Source organism: Podarcis pityusensis (genome assembly GCF_964106645.2).
Source record: "Podarcis pityusensis genome assembly, chromosome: 17".
In the NCBI taxonomy this organism is placed as follows: Eukaryota; Metazoa; Chordata; class Lepidosauria; order Squamata; family Lacertidae; genus Podarcis; species Podarcis pityusensis.
In genome coordinates this window covers 7,733,144-7,754,284 of record NC_138042.1, presented here as the reverse complement: position 1 = coordinate 7,754,284, position 21,141 = coordinate 7,733,144, and the positions used below count along the sequence as shown (strand labels likewise).

The 21,141-nt window shown below is 46.0% G+C and overlaps 1 protein-coding gene across 1 annotated transcript; it reads left to right on the top strand.

The window, feature by feature from the left end:
- Positions 1-264: 264 nt before the first annotated feature.
- GTF2F1 (general transcription factor IIF subunit 1) lies at positions 265-20,923 on the top strand. Its single transcript, XM_080988261.1, has 14 exons — positions 265-377; positions 3,952-4,014; positions 5,337-5,383; positions 5,925-5,997; positions 6,566-6,759; positions 7,845-8,015; positions 9,475-9,656; positions 11,353-11,497; positions 11,702-11,763; positions 12,912-13,031; positions 14,590-14,663; positions 15,536-15,671; positions 17,091-17,223; positions 19,981-20,923. The coding sequence occupies exons 2-14, from the start codon at positions 4,003-4,005 to the stop codon at positions 20,183-20,185; spliced, it is 1,554 nt and encodes a 517-aa protein (XP_080844387.1). The 5' UTR covers positions 265-377; positions 3,952-4,002; the 3' UTR covers positions 20,186-20,923.
- Positions 20,924-21,141: the final 218 nt, after the last annotated feature.

Below are 21,141 nucleotides of genomic sequence, written 5' to 3'. Positions count from 1 at the left end.
CGAAGAAGACCAAGCAAAACTTGATGCACAAAAACAAAATAATAACGAGCTTTATCATAATTTTAAATGTGATTTTAATTATATTAATGATTTGTTGTTGTTATTGTCTTGTACTTATTCCAAAACGTTGCAATAAAATGGGAAACTCCCGCGGGCGCCAAAAATAAAAATAGAAAACCCATCCTCTGCTGCTCTAGTTTGAGCTTTCCCCTTAGTTCCTGCGCCCCTCTCATGGCGGGCGCCAATGAGTTTGGCACACGGGCACCGGAAGTGTTAAGAGACCATGGAGCCACGGAGACGCCTCCCTTGGTCCTCGCGCATGCGTGGGTGGCGACGGCGGGGAAAGCGCAGGAGACCGGTGTGCTGCTGCCGGGCAGGTGAGGAGGCTGCGTGTCGGGCGAGGAAGGAGCGGGGCGGGAGGCGGGTGCGGGGCGCGCGCGTAAATACGGTACTCCAGCAAGTGCTGCCATGGGACGGAAGCGCCCCGGTCTGCCCCACCCCCATTCCCTGGAAGGGACCCAGGAGTCCGGGTGCCCCACCCCCACCCACCGGGTCAGTCCTTGCAGGGGATTCTCAGGTTCGGACAGGTTCGCCCTCCAGCCCCAAAACGCCCCCAAACCCCAACGCCTTTTAAGGTTGCCACTTTCTTTTTTTGTTAACATTTTATTAATTTCCCCCAAATAACAGAAAAAAAAGAAAACAACAACAATACAAAATCATTACAAAACAAGGGAAAAAAGAACATCATAAACAATTTTTTAAACCATAATTTTTGCTTGACTTCAATCCCCCTCTTGGTTCCGTTGTTTTATGCTTGTTCACGCCCGTCCATAGAACCTTACATTCCTAACAAGCCAATTTTAAAACCTTCTTCATCTTATTACAAGTGAGTTTTTAAAGTTATGCCAATGTAGAAGTCTATACAGAAAGCTTAAAAGATATGCTTTAAACATTTGCCCTTTTTAAGAAAAAACTAAAATAAAAAACAACTCAAAGTCCTCTTTGTTTCTTGGGTTTCAAATTGTCTATTTTGTCCTGCATAGTTGAATAATTTAGTTTGCCAAACTTCTTCATCTTTTTTGGCGGACAATTCTTCCCTCTGTAGGGACTGGCTTAGGGTTGCCACTTTTGACCTGCGAAGGACAGGACAGGATATGGGGCGGGGTGCAATTCCCCACCACCAGCACCACCGGGTGCTGAAATGACTTCAGAGCAACCCATTACAGTGGTACAGATCTAAGTTAGCAAATGCACTTTAGTTTCAATGACTCACATCCTCCCCACCTGCTGAATTACTGCCCCCCCAAAAAGGAGAGGGGCCTGTGTACATCCCATATGTGGTTCATAGAATCATCATCATTACAGTGGTGCCCCGCAAGACGAAAAACTCGCTAGACGAAAGGGTTTTGCGTTTTTTGAGTCGGAACGTTCCGCAAGAAGAATTTCCCTATGGGCTTGCTTCGCAAGACGAAACGTCTTGCGAGTTTGTTTCCTATTTCTTAAAGCCGCTAAGCCGCTAAGCCGTTAATAGCCATTAAGCCGCTAAGCCGTTAATAGCCGCGCTAAGCTGCTAATAGCCGTGCTTCGCAAGACGAAAAAACCGCAAGACGAAGAGACTCGCGGAACGGATTAATTTCGTCTTGCGAGGCACCACTGTATTATTACTATTTTATTATTTGTTGAATTTATATACCGCCCTATACCCGGAGGTCTCAGGACAGTTCACAGAAAATATCAACATAAAAATCACCACCATAGAATTGTAGAGTGGGCAGGGTCCCTGAGGATCATCTTAAGTCCAGTCCCCTGCAATGCAGGAACAGGCAGCTGTTCCATCCGGGGGATTTAACCTGTAACCTTGGCGTTATCAGCACCACGCTCTAACCCAGGGGTCAGCAAACTTTTTCAGCAGGGCCCAGCCCACCGTCCCTCGGACCATGTGGGGGGCCGGACTATATTTGGGGTGGGGGGAATGAACAAATTCCTATGCCCCACAAATAACCCAGAGATGCATTTTAAATAAAAGGACACATTCTAGTCATGTAAAGACGTGCTTGGACGGTCCGGATTTCAAAGGCAATTGGGCCGGATTGGGCCCCCAGGCCTTAGTTTGCCTACCCATGCTCTAACCCACTGATCTATCTTGTGTGTATGGGGTAGAGGTAGCAACAAATTCTGTTTCTCTTCCTCACAGAGCTTTGCCTTCACAACACCCTTTTCCATGTAGCTGTTAATGTCACTTCATTCGCACACATACGCATGCATCATAGTCGGACAAGTTCATCCAACCACTGGGGCAGAGCTTTCCAAACTTTTCATTCTGGCAACGCATTTAGAGATGCATCATTTCGCAACAGGGTAATTCAGTTTTACTACCAAACCAGAGGTTAAACTAACCCCTTTCCAGCCATGGGAAGAATGTGGAGAGCGTTTGCATGACACACCCACACACTGCAGCCAACACACTAATGCACCGCGACACACAGTTTGGAAAGGTCTGCACTAAGATGTTGTACTTGCTTTTGGGGCCTGTCTTCTATACACTATATTGCATCAATTTATCTAAATAAATAAATAAATAAAAGAACAACCATCTCAAGGCTTCAATTCTCTGCATTCTTATTTGAAAGTTAATTAAGCTGAGCTAACTGGGGCTTATTTCCATTTTCATAGGATCAGGGTGAAAGTGAATTTAGGTTTGCGACAGTTTCTTGTAAGCGAGTCGCTTGCTAGACTGCGGCATGTTGGCGGATGGTCCAAGAAAAAGCAGGGGTTTGAGGCCTCATCTGCAGTACACATTTAAAGCACTTTAAGTAGTCGTGGTGTTTGTTTTGTTTTTTTGGTGCCTAAAGAATAGGTTTGCAATATCCAGCTTACCCCTCTATGAAGGAACAGGGTCAGGAGAGCACGTAAAAGCAACAAGCACTCACACAGTACCAACTGTTACTTTCTGCCCAAAAAGGCATTGTTGTTGTTTAGTCGTGTCCGACTCTTCATGACCCCATGGACCAGAGCATGCCAGGCACTCCTGTCTTCCACTGCCTCCCGCAATTTGGTCAAACTCATGCTGGTAGCTTCAAGAACACTGTCCAACCATCTCGTCCTCTGTCATCCCCTTCTCCTTGCGCCCTCCATCTTTCCCAACATCAGGGTCTTTTCCAGGGAGTCTTCTCTTCTCATGAGGTGGCCAAAGTATTCGAGCCTCAGCTTCAGGATCTGTCCTTCCAGTGGGCACTCAGGGCTGATTTCCTTAAGAATGGCTAGGTTTGATCTTCTTGCAGCCCATGGGACTCTCAAGAGCCTCCTCCAGCACAAAAAGGCATATCGGGCGCATTTTGCAAATGGAACGTCCACATACTGGAACACCCCAGAGACAGGCCACTAGGTGCAATGCCCTCGTGACTGCCACCGCCACTTTCCCCTCCACGCACTCTGTTACACGACAATTTTAAGCTGCAACCCCTTGTGGACCATGGCCTAGTATCCTCCATTTCCCTGGCCTATGGGAAAATAACTGTCAGCTTTAACGAGAGAGACACGTGCGCAGGCAGGTTTGCACGACCCTCCCGCCAGCCAGCCTCGCCTTCCCTCTTCTCCTTCCTCTTCTCCAAGGCACTTCCAAAGTCACGCCATTCTTTCTTAGCCTTGCCCCTACATTCCAGACTTTCTGCCTCTTTCTGTTGCTTTTTTATTTTTAAGCAGCTTCCTGGCAGAAAGGAAGAGGCCCTCTGTGCATGATCAGAAATACTCTGCCCTGTTATGGTGGGTGGGACAACCCTGCTTGGAGATAAAGGCACCCGGCACACATCTTAAGGGACACTGTGAGGTGCCAAGGATCCTTGAAAGCAGAAAGTGGTAGTCCTCTCTCTCTCCAGCCCTTCATCCGACTTCTCCCCCAATTCTTCCATTCCTCCATGTGGGACTAACTCTTCCATTCTCTTTCTTCCTCAGACAGGTGCTTTTGGAGAGGCTCGGCTGGATACCTGCGCAGCACATCCAGGAATGACTTCTTTGGTGAGCTGTCATTCTGGGATGGAGGCCAAGAGTTGTCTGAATCTTTGGGCTTGTCTCATCCTGGTTCAGTTCTGGGAATCCCCACTAATTTTTGGCATCCCAAACTGAAAAGGCATGGTCGGCTATTTCCTGCCTTCTCCCAGACCTCTTTTGCTTCCACAGCTTCAGAACATCAGCCAGATTAGTGAGCAGTGTTAGAAACTGAGATATGAAAGCTAGGAGCTAAATGGTACCTTAAACCTAGGTTATGGGCGCAACAATGGAACGTCTAGGCACACTTTTTTATAAGAAGAATTCAAAGCTGAAAATGAACGAACTGCAGCTAAAATATTATGTTCATTTTCCACATGATTTAGTCCTTCCCCTGCCCACCCCCTTAATATTCTTAAGAGGGTCTCTTCTCCAGTCTTCAGAGAGTAGCTAGAAGTGGGGAGGAAGAAAAAGGTCCTCTTTTCCTTCCACTCTGCAGTTTTAATCTGAAATCTTAGGCGCAGTACTGCTCCCAGAGTTCAGAAACTGCTCACGCTAGTGAAATTCCCTATCGCAAAATGCACCTAGAACAATGGGAGTTTCAAACACTGTTAGTGAGTGTACCAGCTTTCTGAAACTGGACAGCCCATTATTACACACACACCACCAGCTCTTATCTTCCCCAGGCAGACGGATGTATTCATCCCTCCCTCTCTCTCCTGCCTGACTTGGCAAAGCTGTTCTCAAAATGGCCACCTGTTATTTCCCCCCAAGTCCCAGTTGGGTTCCATGTTCTGTCTCCTAGTGCCTACAGCGTATTGTAGTACAACATGATGAGCCCGTTCCTCAGCAAAAATGCATTCAGTTTTTTTGTCCCTAAGAGTGACAGAGACATGACGATGGTCATCTGCTTAGGTACCTTGAGGGTAAACATGCGTCTCCACTCTTCCCATCTCATTGCATGCCTCCAGCCTGGAGCTGTGACCGGAAAACATATACTGTTACTAGGCAACTCTAGCTTCCTAGCTTATTATATGGTCTAATATACATGGCCAGGCCATAGATGACCATGCAGTTTGGGTAATTAGCACCAGCTGGGCTAGCCATTGAGATGACACTGGATTACAAATTAACTCCTCTCTGCTGTTTTGCAGCATTTTGTCTTTGGTGTGGTTTGCGTGCAGCAGAGCAGTTCTTAATGTTCTGTAGGAGCATATTGCTCAAAAAAAAAAATATCTGATATATTTCCTGTGACCTGTGCTAAACTTGTCACCTACGAATGCCCTTGAGTTTGACCAGCCTCCTCTCTGCATCCTTTTTCACTTGAGCAATCCCTGTTGCTTTTTTTGTAGGGGACCAGCAGTCAGACAGCAACTGAATATGTGGTCCGTGTTCCCAAGTAAGTGCAATCCTTTTTCCTGCTTTCTTTCTTCAGACGTTTTGGTGTTGTGGTTGAATCTTCTTCATTTGATAGTTTTTCTCCACTTGAAGAGAGTGCCTGTTTCTTTTAAAAACTTGTCTGTAGGTTTACCTGGAAATAAGTCCTGCTGGTTTACTCCTGAGTAAGGAAGTGAAGCATGCATTGGAAATCATCCAAAAGAGAAAAGCAGCCCTAGGGAGCTGTTTAGGAATACTGGAGAAGAAACATTTGACCATACTGGCCTTTGTGCATTGTGGTCAGGTTGTTAGATTTTAATGTCTACCCATGGAAGCAAAGCCTTATCTGGGTATTCTGGGCGTGCTGTAGCTATGCATACATTGAAATGTGGCCCTCAGTAGTACTGAACTGTAGGCATGCTTCGTGCTTCTCTGCAGGGTGCAGGCATGGGCTTTCCCTTAGACCAGAAGAAAATGAGTTATTTTGGTGGCGCATTCCCACTTGGTTCCAACCTGTGATACTGGGCAGTGATCTGACTTATTTCTGCTTCCTTTCTCCACAGAAACACCTCCAAAAAATATAACATTATGGCATTCAATGCTGCTGACAAGGTGAACTTTGCAACTTGGCACCAGGTAGGACTCTGCGCTCAGGCTGCTAAAGTTTTCTTTTTCTTTATAAAGAGTTAAAACAGTACCAAATACATATCCATATATCCAGATTCCTCTGAATCTCGAGACTTCCCATCATCCCCTCCATGGGTCCTATTGTCAACATTTTCAACTGCATATTATTTCGTAATTATGTTTTGAATCTGTGCATATTGTCCATAGTGTTTGTGACATTACAAGTGTTACAGTGGTACCTCTGGTTAAGAACTTAATTCGTTCTGGAGCTCTGTTCTTAACCTGAAGCTGTTCTTAACCTGAGGGTACCACTTTAGCTAATGGGGCCTCCCGCTGCTGCTGCACAATTTCTGTTCTCATCCTGAAGCAAAGTTCTTAACCCGAGGTACTGTTTCTGGTACTATTCCGTTCGACTTTTGAGGTACGACTGTACTTAATTGGAATCCATACTTTGTGCTAGCAGACCTTTAGTAATGAATTGGAGCTGCTTAAGAGCAAATTCACACCCCCTCCCCTTTATTAGAGACAACACAATATGGGTTGACCTTCGCCCTTTCTTCTCTGCTCCTCCTTATAGGCAAAGATGGAGCGAGACCTCAGCAATAAGAAGATCTACCAGGAAGAAGAGATGCCGGAGTCGGGAGCTGGCAGCGAGTTCAACCGCAAGCTGCGTGAGGAGGCGAGGCGTAAGAAATATGGCATCATCTTGAAGGAGTTCAAGCTTGAAGACCAGCCCTGGATCCTGAAAGTGAATGGCAAGACTGGGCGCAAGTGAGTGACTGATGGTGCTTTTTTGCCCAACAGGGTTTTGGTTCACAGCTCAGTTTGGGAGTTTGTACTGAAGAAATGAACCTATGCTGCCAATTCTCATAGTAGTATAAAGTAAGCAGCACATAAGCAGCACAGAAAACACTAAAAAACCATTCTACGTTCTAAATCTGACATTAATAATCCAAAAATTGAGAGAGCTATGTACAAGATCTACTACAGAAGCCACAAACAGAAAACTCATTCAAATTGTGTCCAAAAGGAAGATACAGTCTTTAAATGTTCCTTTAGCCAGGCTCCTGTAGATATTTAAAAACTGTATCCTGTAGATATTTAAAGACTGTATTCTGTAGTAGATCTTGTACATAGCTCTCTCAATTTTTGGATTATTAATATAAGATTTAGAACATAGAATGGTTTTTTAGTGTTTTCTGTGCCGCTTATGTGCTGCTTACTTTATACTGGTCTACTACCAGTTTGGGAGTTTGGGCTAGCGTTACTCTTCAGTTTGCTTGCACTTGGTAAAGTCTAGAATTGGAGCATGTGATGAGCCTCTCCTGCTTCGTGAGCAGGGGATGGAGCAACTTTGACATCTAGAAAGCTCTAGTTAAACATTTGCAACTGGAAAAACTTAAGTCTCAAAATTAGAAAGTTAGGCTAACCCGTATGTGCGCCTTCTGGACAGTTAAATATTTTTTATCTTATGAATAGTCTGGTTCCAGACTTGCGGGGCTGGGGGTGGGGAAGGAAATGCATAACTTGGAATTTAAAATACATATATAGCAGGGAGCTAAACTGTTCCTACATCCAGAACCTGTGATTTTCCAGTTTTAACAACTATGGCAAGTGGAGGATTTCATAATAACAATACATGTTTATTTAAGCAGAAGCTAAAATTCTTAAGCAGAAGCTAAAATCAACAGATTTAGTGTTTCAATCATATCCCTGGATTTGGGCAGTTGACCTTAAGAGGCATGTCTTCCCCTGAACTTGCCTTGCTCCTTTCTGGACTGAATCGCTAACATTAAAACCTTTGGCATACTTAGAGTGCTGCTGCTTCTTACTTCATCCTGTTTCTTTTTGCTCAGGTTCAAAGGTGTGAAGAAGGGTGGGGTGACCGAAAACACCTCCTACTACATCTTCACCCAGTGTCCAGATGGCGCCTTTGAAGCCTTCCCAGTCAACAACTGGTATAACTTCACACCCATTGCCAAGCACCGCACGTTGACTGCGGAGGAAGCTGAGGAGGAGTGGGAGAGGTGAGCAGAGGGACTTCGGGGGGGCTAAATTAGGCACGCCTGTTAATTTCATGGGGTCTATTCCTAGTGAAAGCTAGTAGACTACAACACATGGGGTGGAATTCAATGTAAAGAGATCGTTCCATCAAGTCATTCATCTCTGCTTGTCTGGTGGAATGATCCCCCATCTCCTCCCTACTGTGGAGGGGTTCAACTGTGACGACGACAACAACAACATATTATTATTATTTATACCCTGCCCATCTGACTGGGCTTCCCCAGCCACTCTGGGCGGCTTCCAACAAAATATTAAAATACCGTAATACATCAAACATTAAAAGCTTCCCTAAACAGGGCTGCCTTCAGATGTAATAATAATCCTTCAGATGTAATAATAACTGACCCTCCAGATCAGATTTGGGGAGTGCGTGGTGACAGGAGAGTCCTCTTGAGCTAGCAGGAATCATTGTGCTGGTTTCTTTTTCTTTCTTTCTTTATGAAATCATTTTTATTTGATTTTACCAATAACAAATTGTGAAAATCCAAACATATATCCATATACAGATATTCCTCTGGACTTCCTGCCCCCGCTCCATGGGGTCCCATTTCAAACATTTAAAACTGCATCTTCTTCCAAATTCTAACTTTTATATCAATCTATATTGTCCATAGTAATTATTACACTACAAGTGCCTATGTTTCCATCTGCTTACTTTTCAACATCGCAGTGTATCATTACATCACAGTGTTTGGCTGGTAATATACTGCAATGTTGAAAAGCTGATATCGCCCAGCCCTAGAGCAGCCTCCTCTTAGCCCAGTGGAGAGATATTTAGGAAGCTTCCCAGGGTGTGGCGATGTCTCTCACCTTGGGTCCAGTGCTTCTGTTACCCTTATAAGGTAAAAGGCAAAGGACCCCTGGACGGTTAAGTCCAGTCAAAGGGGACTATGGGGTTGTGGCGCTCATCTTGCTTGAGCCGGTGTTTGTCCGCAGACAGCTTTCCGGGTAATGTGGCCAGCAGTTGCTTCTGGTGCACGGAGGACTGTGACAAGTGCCAGAGCGCACGGAAACGCCATTTACCTTCCCACTGCTGCAGTTCCTATTTATCTACTTGCACTGGTGTGCTTTCGAACTGCTAGGTTGGCAGGAACTGGGACAGGGCAATGGAAGCTCACCCCATTGCAGGGATTCGAACCACCAACTTTCTGATCAGCAAGCCCAAGAGGCTCAGTGGTTTAGATCACAGTCCCACCCACATCTTATAACTTGTATAGCATCTTTCATGTGCATAAGAAACAAAAAATTCTGGTCCCCTGCCCCGGAACTGCAGCATCCCTGCCTGACGCATTAAGGCTCCAGCCTGGTTTCTTGCAAGTCCCTGTGCCATGTGGCCCTTGCCTCCCAACCACAGTGTCCTGGGGAACCGGGGCTTTAAGGAGCAGCCCGGTTGAGTCTGGCCCCCTTTTTTGCCTTTTGCAGGCGGAACAAGGTTCTGAACCACTTTAGCATCATGCAGCAGCGGCGGCTGAAAGACCAAGGCGATGAAGAAGAAGAGGAGAAGGAAAAGAAAGGCAAAAAGAAAGGGAGCGATCTAAAAATCCATGACCTGGAAGATGACCTGGAGATGAGCTCGGATGACAGCGAGTTCAGCGATGCGGATGGTGCGAAGGGGAAGGGGTGGCAGCTCTGACCTGGATTTTTTTATATAATAATTTTATTAGTTTTCAATTACAATAATCCAATAATAGCCACATTATAACAATGCCAAATTATAATATTATTACTGATACCAATCATTCAGATACCAAATTATATAATTTAGGTGGCCCCCCGCATTCTAGAATTGATGGTTTGATGATTTACTTTATTTCTGCGTTCCAAAATCTTACTAATTTCAATTATACTCCGGTCAAAATAACTATCCCTTATACAACAACTGCAATATTAACAATTTCCATTCGTACTGACACATTAAATGATTTATAAAGCTACAAGTGAGGCACTCAAACTATATCCTTGTTCTTCCTGTGTGTGGCAATTATTCTGTCCGTGGTGTTTCTTCCTGTCCTTGTAAAATATTATGTCTATGTTTTCCTGGTTGTTGCTGTTCTGCATCATCCCTTGGGCGGAGGAGCTAATATCCCATTGTTGTTTCAGAAATTCTCCATTGTTCCACCCCGTACTTCATAGTTTTGCAACTTTAATAACAGCTTCAAAAAACTCAATAAATTCCTGTTTTCTGACCTGGATTTTTGAAGGACCTCTCTGAGAGACAGTGGCTAGCTTTATAATGAGTTCCCTTTCATCCCCACTGAGCTTTCCTTCTTTCTCGTGTGGAGGAAGGCTTGGGCAAACTTCTGCAAGGCTTCAGGAAAGACCAAAAGGACAGCTACGTCCTATAAGTGAAACGGTGAGGGATGGGAGAGGCAAGGCATAGTCACTGTGATAGGTAGCAGTGACACATCTGGGCCATACAACAAGAGCTGGAGTGCTTCCAAAAGAGGTTGGGCTTCAGCAAACCTTGAAGCACTCTTGTGCAGCTTTTGTCTCTGGTATTGCTAGGTCTTTTCCTTGTTTGAGTTTATGGCCCACACAGAGCTCCTTTGACACTGGCTCTGTGCATATAATCTTATTCATAAAAATCAATTTGCGGCGGAAGATTCTGTGCATTTGCTATTTGTCACAGGTGGGGAACCTGTGGCCCTCGAGATGTTGCTGGACTCCCAACTCCCACCAGCCCCAGCCAGCCTGGTCAGGGATGATGGGAGTTGTAGGCCTGCAACACCTGGAGGCTCCCAGATTCCTCACCCCCTGCTCTGTGCTGTATAAAGTGTGTAGGAATAACGGAGGGCGACAGGAGGTTGGATGCAGGTGAGCTGTGCAGAAACACGCTGGCAAACATGCTCCAAGACAAGCTGCCGGCTAGCTCTGTAGAGGCTCCTTTTATTAGCACAATATGCAAAACCAGTCAGATACATTTTGGACTGTGACCTTTACACATCTTCCAATCCTGAGATCTTGGGGTGGTACAAAGTTATTTTGGCACCTGTTTCCAACGCGTCATTTTCCCCTTGAACAATGTATGATGAAGGAGACAAAGGTCACAGACAGGGCACGGTAGACCGCTAAGAGAGCAAAGGTTAGATAGAGGGCATGATGTTCAGACAGCTGTGGCTTTGTCTGCGGGTGGAAGTGTGCTCCACACCCAGCGATCATTCCTTCAAAAGTGCACCCCTTTTCTTTTCTTTTCTTTTCTTTTCTCTCCTCTTCCTCTTGGGTTGTACCTCTGGGCTACCACTTCCAGTGAGATTTCTGCCTTTGGAGAAAAGTGTTTAACGTCATCCTGTTATTCATTAGATGAGAAACCCACCAAGCCCAAGAAGAAAGCCCCTCTGACGAAGAAGAAAAAGAAGAAGAAGGGATCTGATGATGAAGCCTTTGAAGACAGCGATGATGGGGACTTTGAAGGGCAAGAGGTTGACTACATGTCTGACGGATCCAGGTGGGCACCACAGTGGACGGGAAGTGGGGGGTTTTCCCAGCAAGGGGGGGGGCAAGCATTGCCTGGCCACCCCGGTGGTCAGTCTGCTGCTGCTTCTCTTTCCTATTCCCCCTGTTGGGACGGGTGGCTTTCCCTGCCGAAACTTCATGTTGCCTCTATGTGTTGTGTCCATTCGCACTGAGGGTTCTCCCTGTCCTCTTACAGCAGCTCTGTGGAAGAAGCCGTGGGGAAGCCCAAGGTGACTAAAGAGGAAGACATCCCAAAAGGTATGTGGCTGAGCAGGTCATGCAAATGAACAAATCCTAAAGTTCAAGATGGCAGCAAGACGTGCAGCAGCCCATTGGATGCTTGGTGGTTTTTATCTGTTGGCCCTGATCATTGTTTTGCTCATCTCCTCTGTAAGATGTGTGGGGATGTTAAGGAAAGTAAGAAAGGATATATTGGATAAGTATTATCCTTCCTTCACTCACTCTAGTATGTAGCAGACAGATTCCCCTCAATATAGCTGGAAGCTAGTTTGCAGATTCATTAGAATCTCTTAGTTGCGATTATTTCCTGGTGTCCCCTTTGACCCCTCTTAAAAGAATAAAGACGAGAGTCTCTCTGAGTAAAGTTACAAAAGTTTACTCACATTTCAGTTCACAATATGATCCCTGAAAGGTAGGCTTTACTTAATAGTTACACAAAGAAAGAGTGAGTTTATCTCATAGGGGAGACTGAACTCACGTGCTGCTGGCTGAGAGCCAGCAGACAGCAAAATTACATTAATAGGACAAAATGACTGCAGAAGAGCAGCGTGGCAGCAAAAGATCAACAAGAGAACAATAAGAGACAAGACAAACTGAGAAAATGGCTGCATGGCTCTTTTGTGGAGTCAGCCACAGCGATGCCCATCTCCCTGGTCACATGCAGGGAGAGGAAGCTCCAGACCAGTGGAACAGGAAATTACACTGACTGAATGACCCCTGCTTGTGCCCACTCTAGGGAAATAAGTAATGTTGCATTTGACTGTGCCATTGGATTACATCCCACAAGATGCATGTTGGTGTGCATACTGACGTTGACCTGCAAGGAGATTCTGTTCTGCCTTTGTCCTCGTCTGAGTTAGATCTACCCAGTTTTCTGCCAGCTTGCATGGCATGGCTTCCCCCAATAATCCTCAGAGATGTACTTTGACGTGGGTGCTGATCATCCTCTGCTCAAAGACCTCTAGGGCCACTCCGCACCCCCCCCCCCCAGAGCTGCACTTCCCTGCAGAGAGGGAAGCAGCAACTGATCTGGCATAGGCGGGTTAGGTTTTCCTTTTAGCCGGCACTGGCAAGGGGAATGGGGGAAACTGTCAAGCGGATTTGCCCAGAAACAAGTCAACCCCAAATCTGTTGCCTCCTAACCCCATTGCCTTTCTGCTTTGCAGGTATAGACGAAGCAAGCGAGAGCAGTGAAGAGAGTGAGGAGGAGAAGCCGGTGGAGGAGAAGGAAGAGGAAGAAGAAGAGAAGAAGGCCCCGACTCCCCAGGATAAAAAGAAAAAGAAAGGTAATGCTCAGTTGGTAGAGCATGAGATCTCAGGGTCGCGGGTTTGAGCCCCACATTGGGCAAAAGATTCATGCTTTGCAGGGGATTGCGCTAGATGACCCTCGTGGTCTCTTCCAAATCTACAGTTCTGTGATTCTAAAAGCCTCAAGTATTGAAGCGGCATATCACAGAAGGCTGGGAAAGGGGAAGCATTTATGGTCTTGATTTATGGGCTACTACTAAAATGAGGCTGCATTTTAAGCTGTATTTTAAGCCGTATTTTAATTAACTGTTCGTTGTTTGTTTGTTTTCCTATTACGTTTATTGTAATTCATATTTGTTGTTAGCCGCCCTGAGCCCGGCCCTGGCCGGGGAGGGCGGGCTATAAATAAAAATTTATTATTATTATTATTATTATTAGTCAGACTTAAGAGAGGCAGAACTAAGTTTATGCTGCAATTTCACAGGCTATGGCAGTGGGCATAGCATTCAATTTCCCAAGGATCTTTGCTTTCACTTGTTGAAAAAACCAAGGCTTATAAGCCTTTATGGCCTCAAAGACATGCTATAAAGAATGTGGGTGTTGGCTGTTGGAATCAGGGCTAGAGTAGCCTTTATAGCAGCTAATGTCTCCCTATAGCTAGTTTGCAGAACTTATTGCAGATATTAGTAATGTGCTGCTTGAAGCAATGAGGTGCAAAAAACGGAATGCTTTTGGAATAAAAATTGTCCAGACCCATAAGTATTATTTAAAGCTTTATTAACCAGAACTTCAAAACAGGTAGAAAAACAATCAGTGATATGTATATGCATATGCTTTATCCAGAAAGTTGTATAAAGCATGTGCACATTCAAGCATAGCTTGCATTAGGCTGCATCCGGCCTAAGACTTTGCAGCTCCTCCTTTGTTGTCTCTGTGGCATCCAGAGACTTGCAGTTGAATACCCTCACGTGATCTAAGGTTAAACACTCACATGAGTGCTAGCAGAGAACAACAGTTAATTATCAACTCAGAAGCTTAGAGAGCTTCAGTATGGCCCAATGGAATTTCCCACTGTTAAACCCTTCACAACACACATACTGACATTCTGTTTCACTGTGCATTTAAACAATTATACTTCAGAACTTTGCTTCCTTGGGGCAGAATTTCGACAGTTGTAGCATGCGCCCAACCCTGACCTGCTGACATAAGTCTCCAGCGACACACCTGGAAGCCCAGAAGGGGCAGAAGCTTGAGCATCAAAACATTATTTCTGGCCTTGGGAGATAGTTTAGTTCCCAACTTAGGGCCCTCCAAATGAAGATGTTGCGCTCCAACTCCCAGAAAAACCCAGCCAGCACTGCCAATAGGTAGAGATGGTGAGAGCTGGGAGTCCACAACAACTCGAGGCCACCATATTAGCCACCCCGGCCTAGTGGTCTTGCAGTTCCTTGAGAACAAGCCTTGGTGAACAAGCAGCAGCCTGACCTAGAAACTATGTGCCAGCCTCAAATGGGTTCTGCCTGTGACTTGTTTGTTTTGAAGTCTGCCACAAAGACAGCAAAGCCCAGATTGACTTGGTTTGGCTCTGTTTTACAGACACCAGTGATGAGTCTGAGACGTCTGAGGACAGCGACATTGACAGCGAAGCATCTTCAGCACTCTTCATGACGGTAAGCCCAGATGCAGTTGGGTTGGGGGTGGCATTCCAGGGGTTTGGACCTTGTTTGGAGAACAGCTGTCATTTCCGGCCTAACCCTGGTCCCCATATGTGGTAGAATGGACTGTGTGACACTGACAGTGGTAGTGAAGAAATCAATTTTTTTGAATGTCCGCTCGCACTAACTTCCTGCAGGCAAGGAAGTTGCAAGTTTTCTCCCCAGTGTGGTAGATTTGCAGGGGTCGAGTTGCATGGATTTCTTTTATCAATACAAGAAAGCATTTTATTATTATTATTATTATTATTATTATTATTATTATTATTATATTCCTCCCAACTGCCAACTGAACTGGTCCAGTCTCCCTTCCACCTCACAATTCTGTCATTCCAACCTGCTTCATGGATGGGCCCGACAGTGTTGAAGCAGATTGATTTATTGCTCAGATAAGCCTGACGTCCGGCATGCTTCGGCTGCACAGCTCTTGCCGGCCAGGCCTCTGCATTCCAAAGTCCACATTCCGATGCTCTAAGCAAAGCAGAGATCAACAGCGGCAAGAGAAAGCTGCAAAAACTCCAGTGCATGCTTCAGTGTGCTTAAATAAAGTCCACTCAGGATCTTAGCAGCTAAAAGCAGTTCTATTCACAGCAGACTATCCATTATCTATCACAGCGAACAGCATCGTGAAAACACGTCCTCTCTCCTCAAAAGCGAAAGTCATTCCTTTGTTCCCTGCACCCCCACTTTTGGGTGCACAGCCTGGGCCTGCACGCTCCCCAGCACTCTGGTTGTAGGCCTCAACAGACAGCGTATGGAGGGCCACACGCACTGGTGGTGCTTGAGTGGAGAAGGGAGCCCTGGCTGAGCCTCTGTTTCTGCCCTCACAGAAAAAGAAGACTCCCCCCAAGAAGGAACGCAAGGGCTCGGCTAGCAGCTCACAAGGGAACAGCCGTCCAGGGACGCCCTTGGTGGATGCCGGCACCTCATCCACCTTGCGGGCCGCAGCCAACAAACTGGAGCTAGGTACAGCCGACTGTGGGCCCACAGGAGCTTCTGAGCTCTGCCTCTTGCTTTGTATTGTATACAGTCGTACCTCGGGTTACATACACTTCAGGTTACATACGCTTCAGGTTACAGACTCCGCTAACCCAGAAATAGTGCTTCAGGTTAAGAACTTTGCTTCAGGATGAGAACAGAAATCGTGCTCCGGCGATGCGGCGGCAGCAGGAGGCCCCATTAGCTAAAGTGGTGCTTCAGGTTAAGAACAGTTTCAGGTTAAGAACGGACCTCTGGAATGAATTAAGTACTTAACCCGAGGTACCACTGTACTGTATAAGCTGAAATGGGTGCCCTCTTCTTTGCTTCTTGAAAATTTCTGGGCCTTGTATGTATTTTGGAAAACAGGCAAACGGCTCCGATGATCAATGGGCAGGGCTCCTCCGCGAGGCTGAAAACCATACCTGTTCCGCTCTTCTTTGTGGCCTGTGGTCCCTCTCTCCTCCCATTCTTTGTATCCCATAAAAAAAAAATTCCTTCCAGTAGCGCCATAGAGACCAACTAAGTTTGTTATTGGTAGGAGCTTTCGTGTGCATGCACACTTCTTCTGATACACCGGGCCCTTATATATAGTGAGAGGGTGGGGGGCTATTACTCAGAAGGATGGTGGGAATGGGTGATTGGCTGATAGGTGTGGTAAACCAGTTGATGACTGTTAACGACTGCAGTTAGTCTAACAGGAAAAAACAAGGGATGAGATGGCCAAAAATAGCTTTATCATGTGTAATGAGATAAAGAATCCAATGTCTCTATTCAGACGAGGTCTCTCCATGGTTTTAAGTTTGGTAATAAGTTGTAATTCAGCAACTTCTCTTTCTAGTCTATTTCTGAAATTCTTTTGTAATATGACAGCTACTTTGAGATCTTGTATAGAATGTTCTAAGTAATACCCCTCCCCACCCTCTCACTATAGATAAGGGTCTGGGGACTTCTGTTTTTGTTTTTACCCTGCTACCTACCTGTATTTTGTATCCCATAGTTAGAAAATAGCAATGCAGTCGTAGTTTGGTTCTCAAATGTAATCCGTTCCAGGAGTCCGTTTGACTTCCGAAAACGTTCAAAAACCAAGGTGTGGCTTCCGATTGGCTGCAGGAGCTTCCTGCACTCAAGCAGAAGCTGTGTTGGACGTTTGGCTTCCAAAAATCATTCAAAAACCGGAACACTTACTTCCAGGTTTTCGGCGTTCGGGAGCCAAAACGTATAAGTTCCAAGGCGTTCAAGAACCAAGGTACGGCTGTAAATGAATAGTAGCAAAACCAACGAACGCACAAATTACTGAGGCATACATTCCCTCTTTAGCCTCATTCATTCGGGCTCCAGGGGTGGAAGGGAAGGTGTGTTGCAATGGTTGTCCTGAGGCCAGCTGGTTTTCTTTCCCTGGAACAGGAAAGCGGCAGGCGGGTTCCAGTGAGCTACCTGCAGCAAAGAGGCTGAAGTTGGACGCTGGGCCCCAGGCCTCCACCACCTCTGGGAAATCTACCCCACAGCCACAGTCGGGCAAGTCAACACCCAGCAGTGGGTAAGCATACAAGTTCACCTTCCCGCTGGAGCGGTATCTATTTATCTACTTGCGCTGGCGTGCTTTCGAACTGTTAGGTTGGCAGGAGCTGGGACAGAGCAACAGGAGCTCACCCCGTCGCGGGGATTCAAACTGCCGACCTTCTGATCGACAAGCCCCAGAGGCTCAGTGGTTTAGACCACAGTGTCACCCACGTCCCTATAAGCGGCTTTCCGCGCACTCTGGTTTCTGTCACAGTGTTCTGTTGCACCAGTAGTGATTTAGTCATGCTGGCCACATGACCCAGAAAGCTGTCTATGGACAAATTCCCTCGGCCTGAACACAAGATGAGCGCCGCAACCCATAGTTGCCTTTGACTGGACTTAACCGTCCAGGGGTCCTTTACCTTTACCTTTTTTATTTACGCATACAAGTGTTGGCTTTTGTTTGGGCAGAGGTGGGGAGGGTCCTTGCTGGGCATTGGGCCCTTCTGCAACTATGATGACACACTTCGCATCACTGTTGACAATAATAATAATAATAATAATAGTAAATTTTATTTATACCCCGCCCTCTCCGGCCAGGGCCGGGCTCAGGGCGGCTAACACCAATAAAATCACAGCAAAAACATAATGGGGGGGGGGGGCAATTTAAAATACAGGTTAAAATGCAATTTAAAATGCAGCCTCATTTTAAAAGTAGCCGATAGATCAAGACCATAAGGGGAGGGCAACATAAGGGTCAGACGGAATCCAAACCAAAGGCCAGGCAGAACAGCTCTGTCTTGCAGGCCCTGCAGAAAGATGTCAAGTCCCACAGGGCCCTAGTCTCTTGCGACAGAGCGTTCCACCAAGTCGGGGCCAGTACTGAAAAGGCCCTGGCCCTAGTCGAAACCAATCTAACCACCTTGTGACCTGGGACCTCCAAAACGTTGTCATTTGTGGACCTTAAAGTCCTCCGTGGGGCATGAGCTTTCCAGAAGCAGTTTGAAGAATTAAGCGATTGTATTAACTCCCTAATCCGTAGCGGACGACGATGTACATGGCTAAGAATGCAGGATGTGAGGATCAGTTCATGGCCCACCCTCCAGTCTTTCTAATGGCTGCCTTTGGTGAGCCGCTGTTTCCGAGAGCCAACACCACGCCTCACAACACAGGGGCAGTATTTGTGAGGGGTACGAGCCCTCAGATCCCATTTCTAAGCAGACTGATGGAAGACGTGGGGTTCTGTGAATGGTGGAGACCCCCACACCCTGACCCTTGGAATTACACCAGTGCTGTGCTAAGGGAGACACAGCTAAGTCAGGTCAGGCCCACCGTGGCCTTAGTAAAGCACCAGCTTAGCTGCTTCATTTATAGTTGAATCGTCTTATTATGAACTCCTCCTAGTGCTTTTCCAGCAGCACCACTAGGTGGGGAAGTGAGCTGCTATGACGGTCCAGGTCTTGCCAACTGAAGGATGGGCCAGAGAGAGGCCACAGCAGTCAATGCCCCCCCCATGCCATACCTTCATTTAGGTGTGACACTAGTGATCAGGGCAGCTCAGGCCTGTCACCCACTTGCCCCAAACTCTGTTGTCCCAGGCACATTATTGCCCACTTCTTTGCAGTAATAGCAAGTTCTCCAAAAGTTCAGAGATAACAACAACAACAACAAAGCCGGTGGCAAGCCAAATGGTTAGGGCAGATAATCTAATTATCTCAGATATTCAGACCTAATGAATAAGCTAATAAGATTATGAGGAACGGCTAAGGGAGCTGGGCATGTTTAGCCTGGAGAAGAGGAGGTTAAGGGGTGATATGATAGCCATGTTCAAATATATAAAAGGATGTCACATAGAGGAGGGAGAAAGGTTGTTTTCTGCTGCTCCAGAGAAGCGGACACGGAGCAATGGATCCAAACTACAAGAAAGAAGATTCCACCTAAACATTAGGAAGAACTTCCTGACAGTAAGAGCTGTTCGACAGTGGAATTTGCTGCCCAGGAGTGTGGTGGAGTCTCCTTCTTTGGAGGTCTTTAAGCAGAGGCTTGACAACCATATGTCAGGAGTGCTCTGATGGTGTTTCCTGCTTGGCAGGGGGTTGGACTCGATGGCCCTTGTGGTCTCTTCCAACTCTATGATTCTATGATTAAAAGAGGGACTGATGTGAGAATTTATGAGAAATACCTGAAAACACTTTGTAAAGCAACATTTTAAATAGTCACTGTCGCCGTTCAGGATCTGGGCACTGCAAAGCTTAGGGCCTGAAGATTTTAGAGAGGTTTAGAAGTACATCTGTGTTTTCAAGCACTGTGGTTGTCCTGGCCAGCTGCACGCCTCAGAGAAGGGCAGTGGGGCAATTCTGGCACTTAGGTTTTGCTGCGAGAGCCGTGGAGAAAAGTCCTTCCTCTTCCGCGGTGTTCTTCCCTCCCTCTTGCCATTGCATTAACCTGCCCTTTAGTTTTAGTTTTTTGAATTTGCACTTTATTTATTTGTTAACATTCTTATATTACACCGGTAAACATTGTCATATTACATTACAGGACTTACTATAATATAACTTCCAATATGTATACAAAAATTATATACAAATTTTATATACCTAGAAAGAAAATGAAACAAAAAAAAGAAAGAACAAAGAGAAAAAGCAAAAACAATTTTCCACCCAAAATCATATACATACCAACACACTAGACTTCCTGTCTATCCCGTTGTATATTCCTTTTGTACAAATGAATGTACTCTTATTATTGTATATTTCTTTACATTCTGCATTAACCTGCCCTTGCTTCCTTGCAGTGATGTGCAGCTGACGGAGGACGCCGTGCGCCGCTACTTGACTCGAAAGCCCATGACCACCAAGGATCTTCTGAAGAAATTCCAGACCAAGAAGACGGGGCTGAGCAGCGAGCAGACGGTCAATGTGCTGGCCCAGATCCTGAAGCGCCTCAATCCCGAGCGCAAGAACATCAATGACAAGATGCACTTCTTCCTCAAGGAGTGAGGAGGGCAGCGGCTGGGCCAGAAGCAAACTGTCCTTTGGCATCCACCCTCCTGCTGGGCAGCTCTGAGCCCCCTTACCTTTGGTTAGTAGCTGGGGGTGGCTACATCCTAGAACCATGTGGACTGGCATTCATACCCTTTGGGGAAAGCGAAAGAGCCAATTCTCCTGCCTATGTACTGGTGGCCCCCTTTGGATTCAGGGGGTGGCGAAAGGGGGCGGAAGACCGGGACAGTCTCGTGAGAGGCATTGAAGCCACGATCTCTCTGAACAGGAATACTTTTCTCTATCATGTGGAGGAGTTCACAAATGAAATGCTGCCATTTTTAGAATAAACAGGGGAATCTCTTTACACGCAATCCGCAAATACCCACCCCACACCTTGTGTGTTCTCTCACATGCTGGAACCATTCTCCTTTGCGAGTTGTTTTGCAACCAGTTCCACTCTTCTCCCCTCGCCTCCCTCACCCGAAATCACAGAGACTCTGAGTAAGCCATTACTGGTACACAAATATTTTTTCCTTGTATTTTTTTTTTAACGCAGTCTAAAATTGTGTGTGCTTTGGCAAACAGAGAAAGACACTGCTCAACCTGCCCTGCTGTGACTGGATTCCTCTAGCTGGATGCATCCAGTTGTTTTCAGTCTGCCCTGAAAAAGTTTTTGGGATGGGGTTTTTTTTTTTTGTAAAAGCTTGGGATTCCAGATTTGACACGAAATGGGAATAAATTAAGCAAATTGAATTATTTGCATGTACACGCTTGCTGTTCATGCTCTCTGAGCACTTCATAGTTCCATGATTCACCTACTTCTGTGCTGGATTCTAGATTGCTCCCCTACACCAGTGAATTACTACAAAGAAGATGTTTTGTGCAGCGCTGGATTGGTGCTCCAAATGGGCACAAACATAGTAATAATAATAATTTATTATTTATACCCCACCCATCTGACTGGGTTTCCC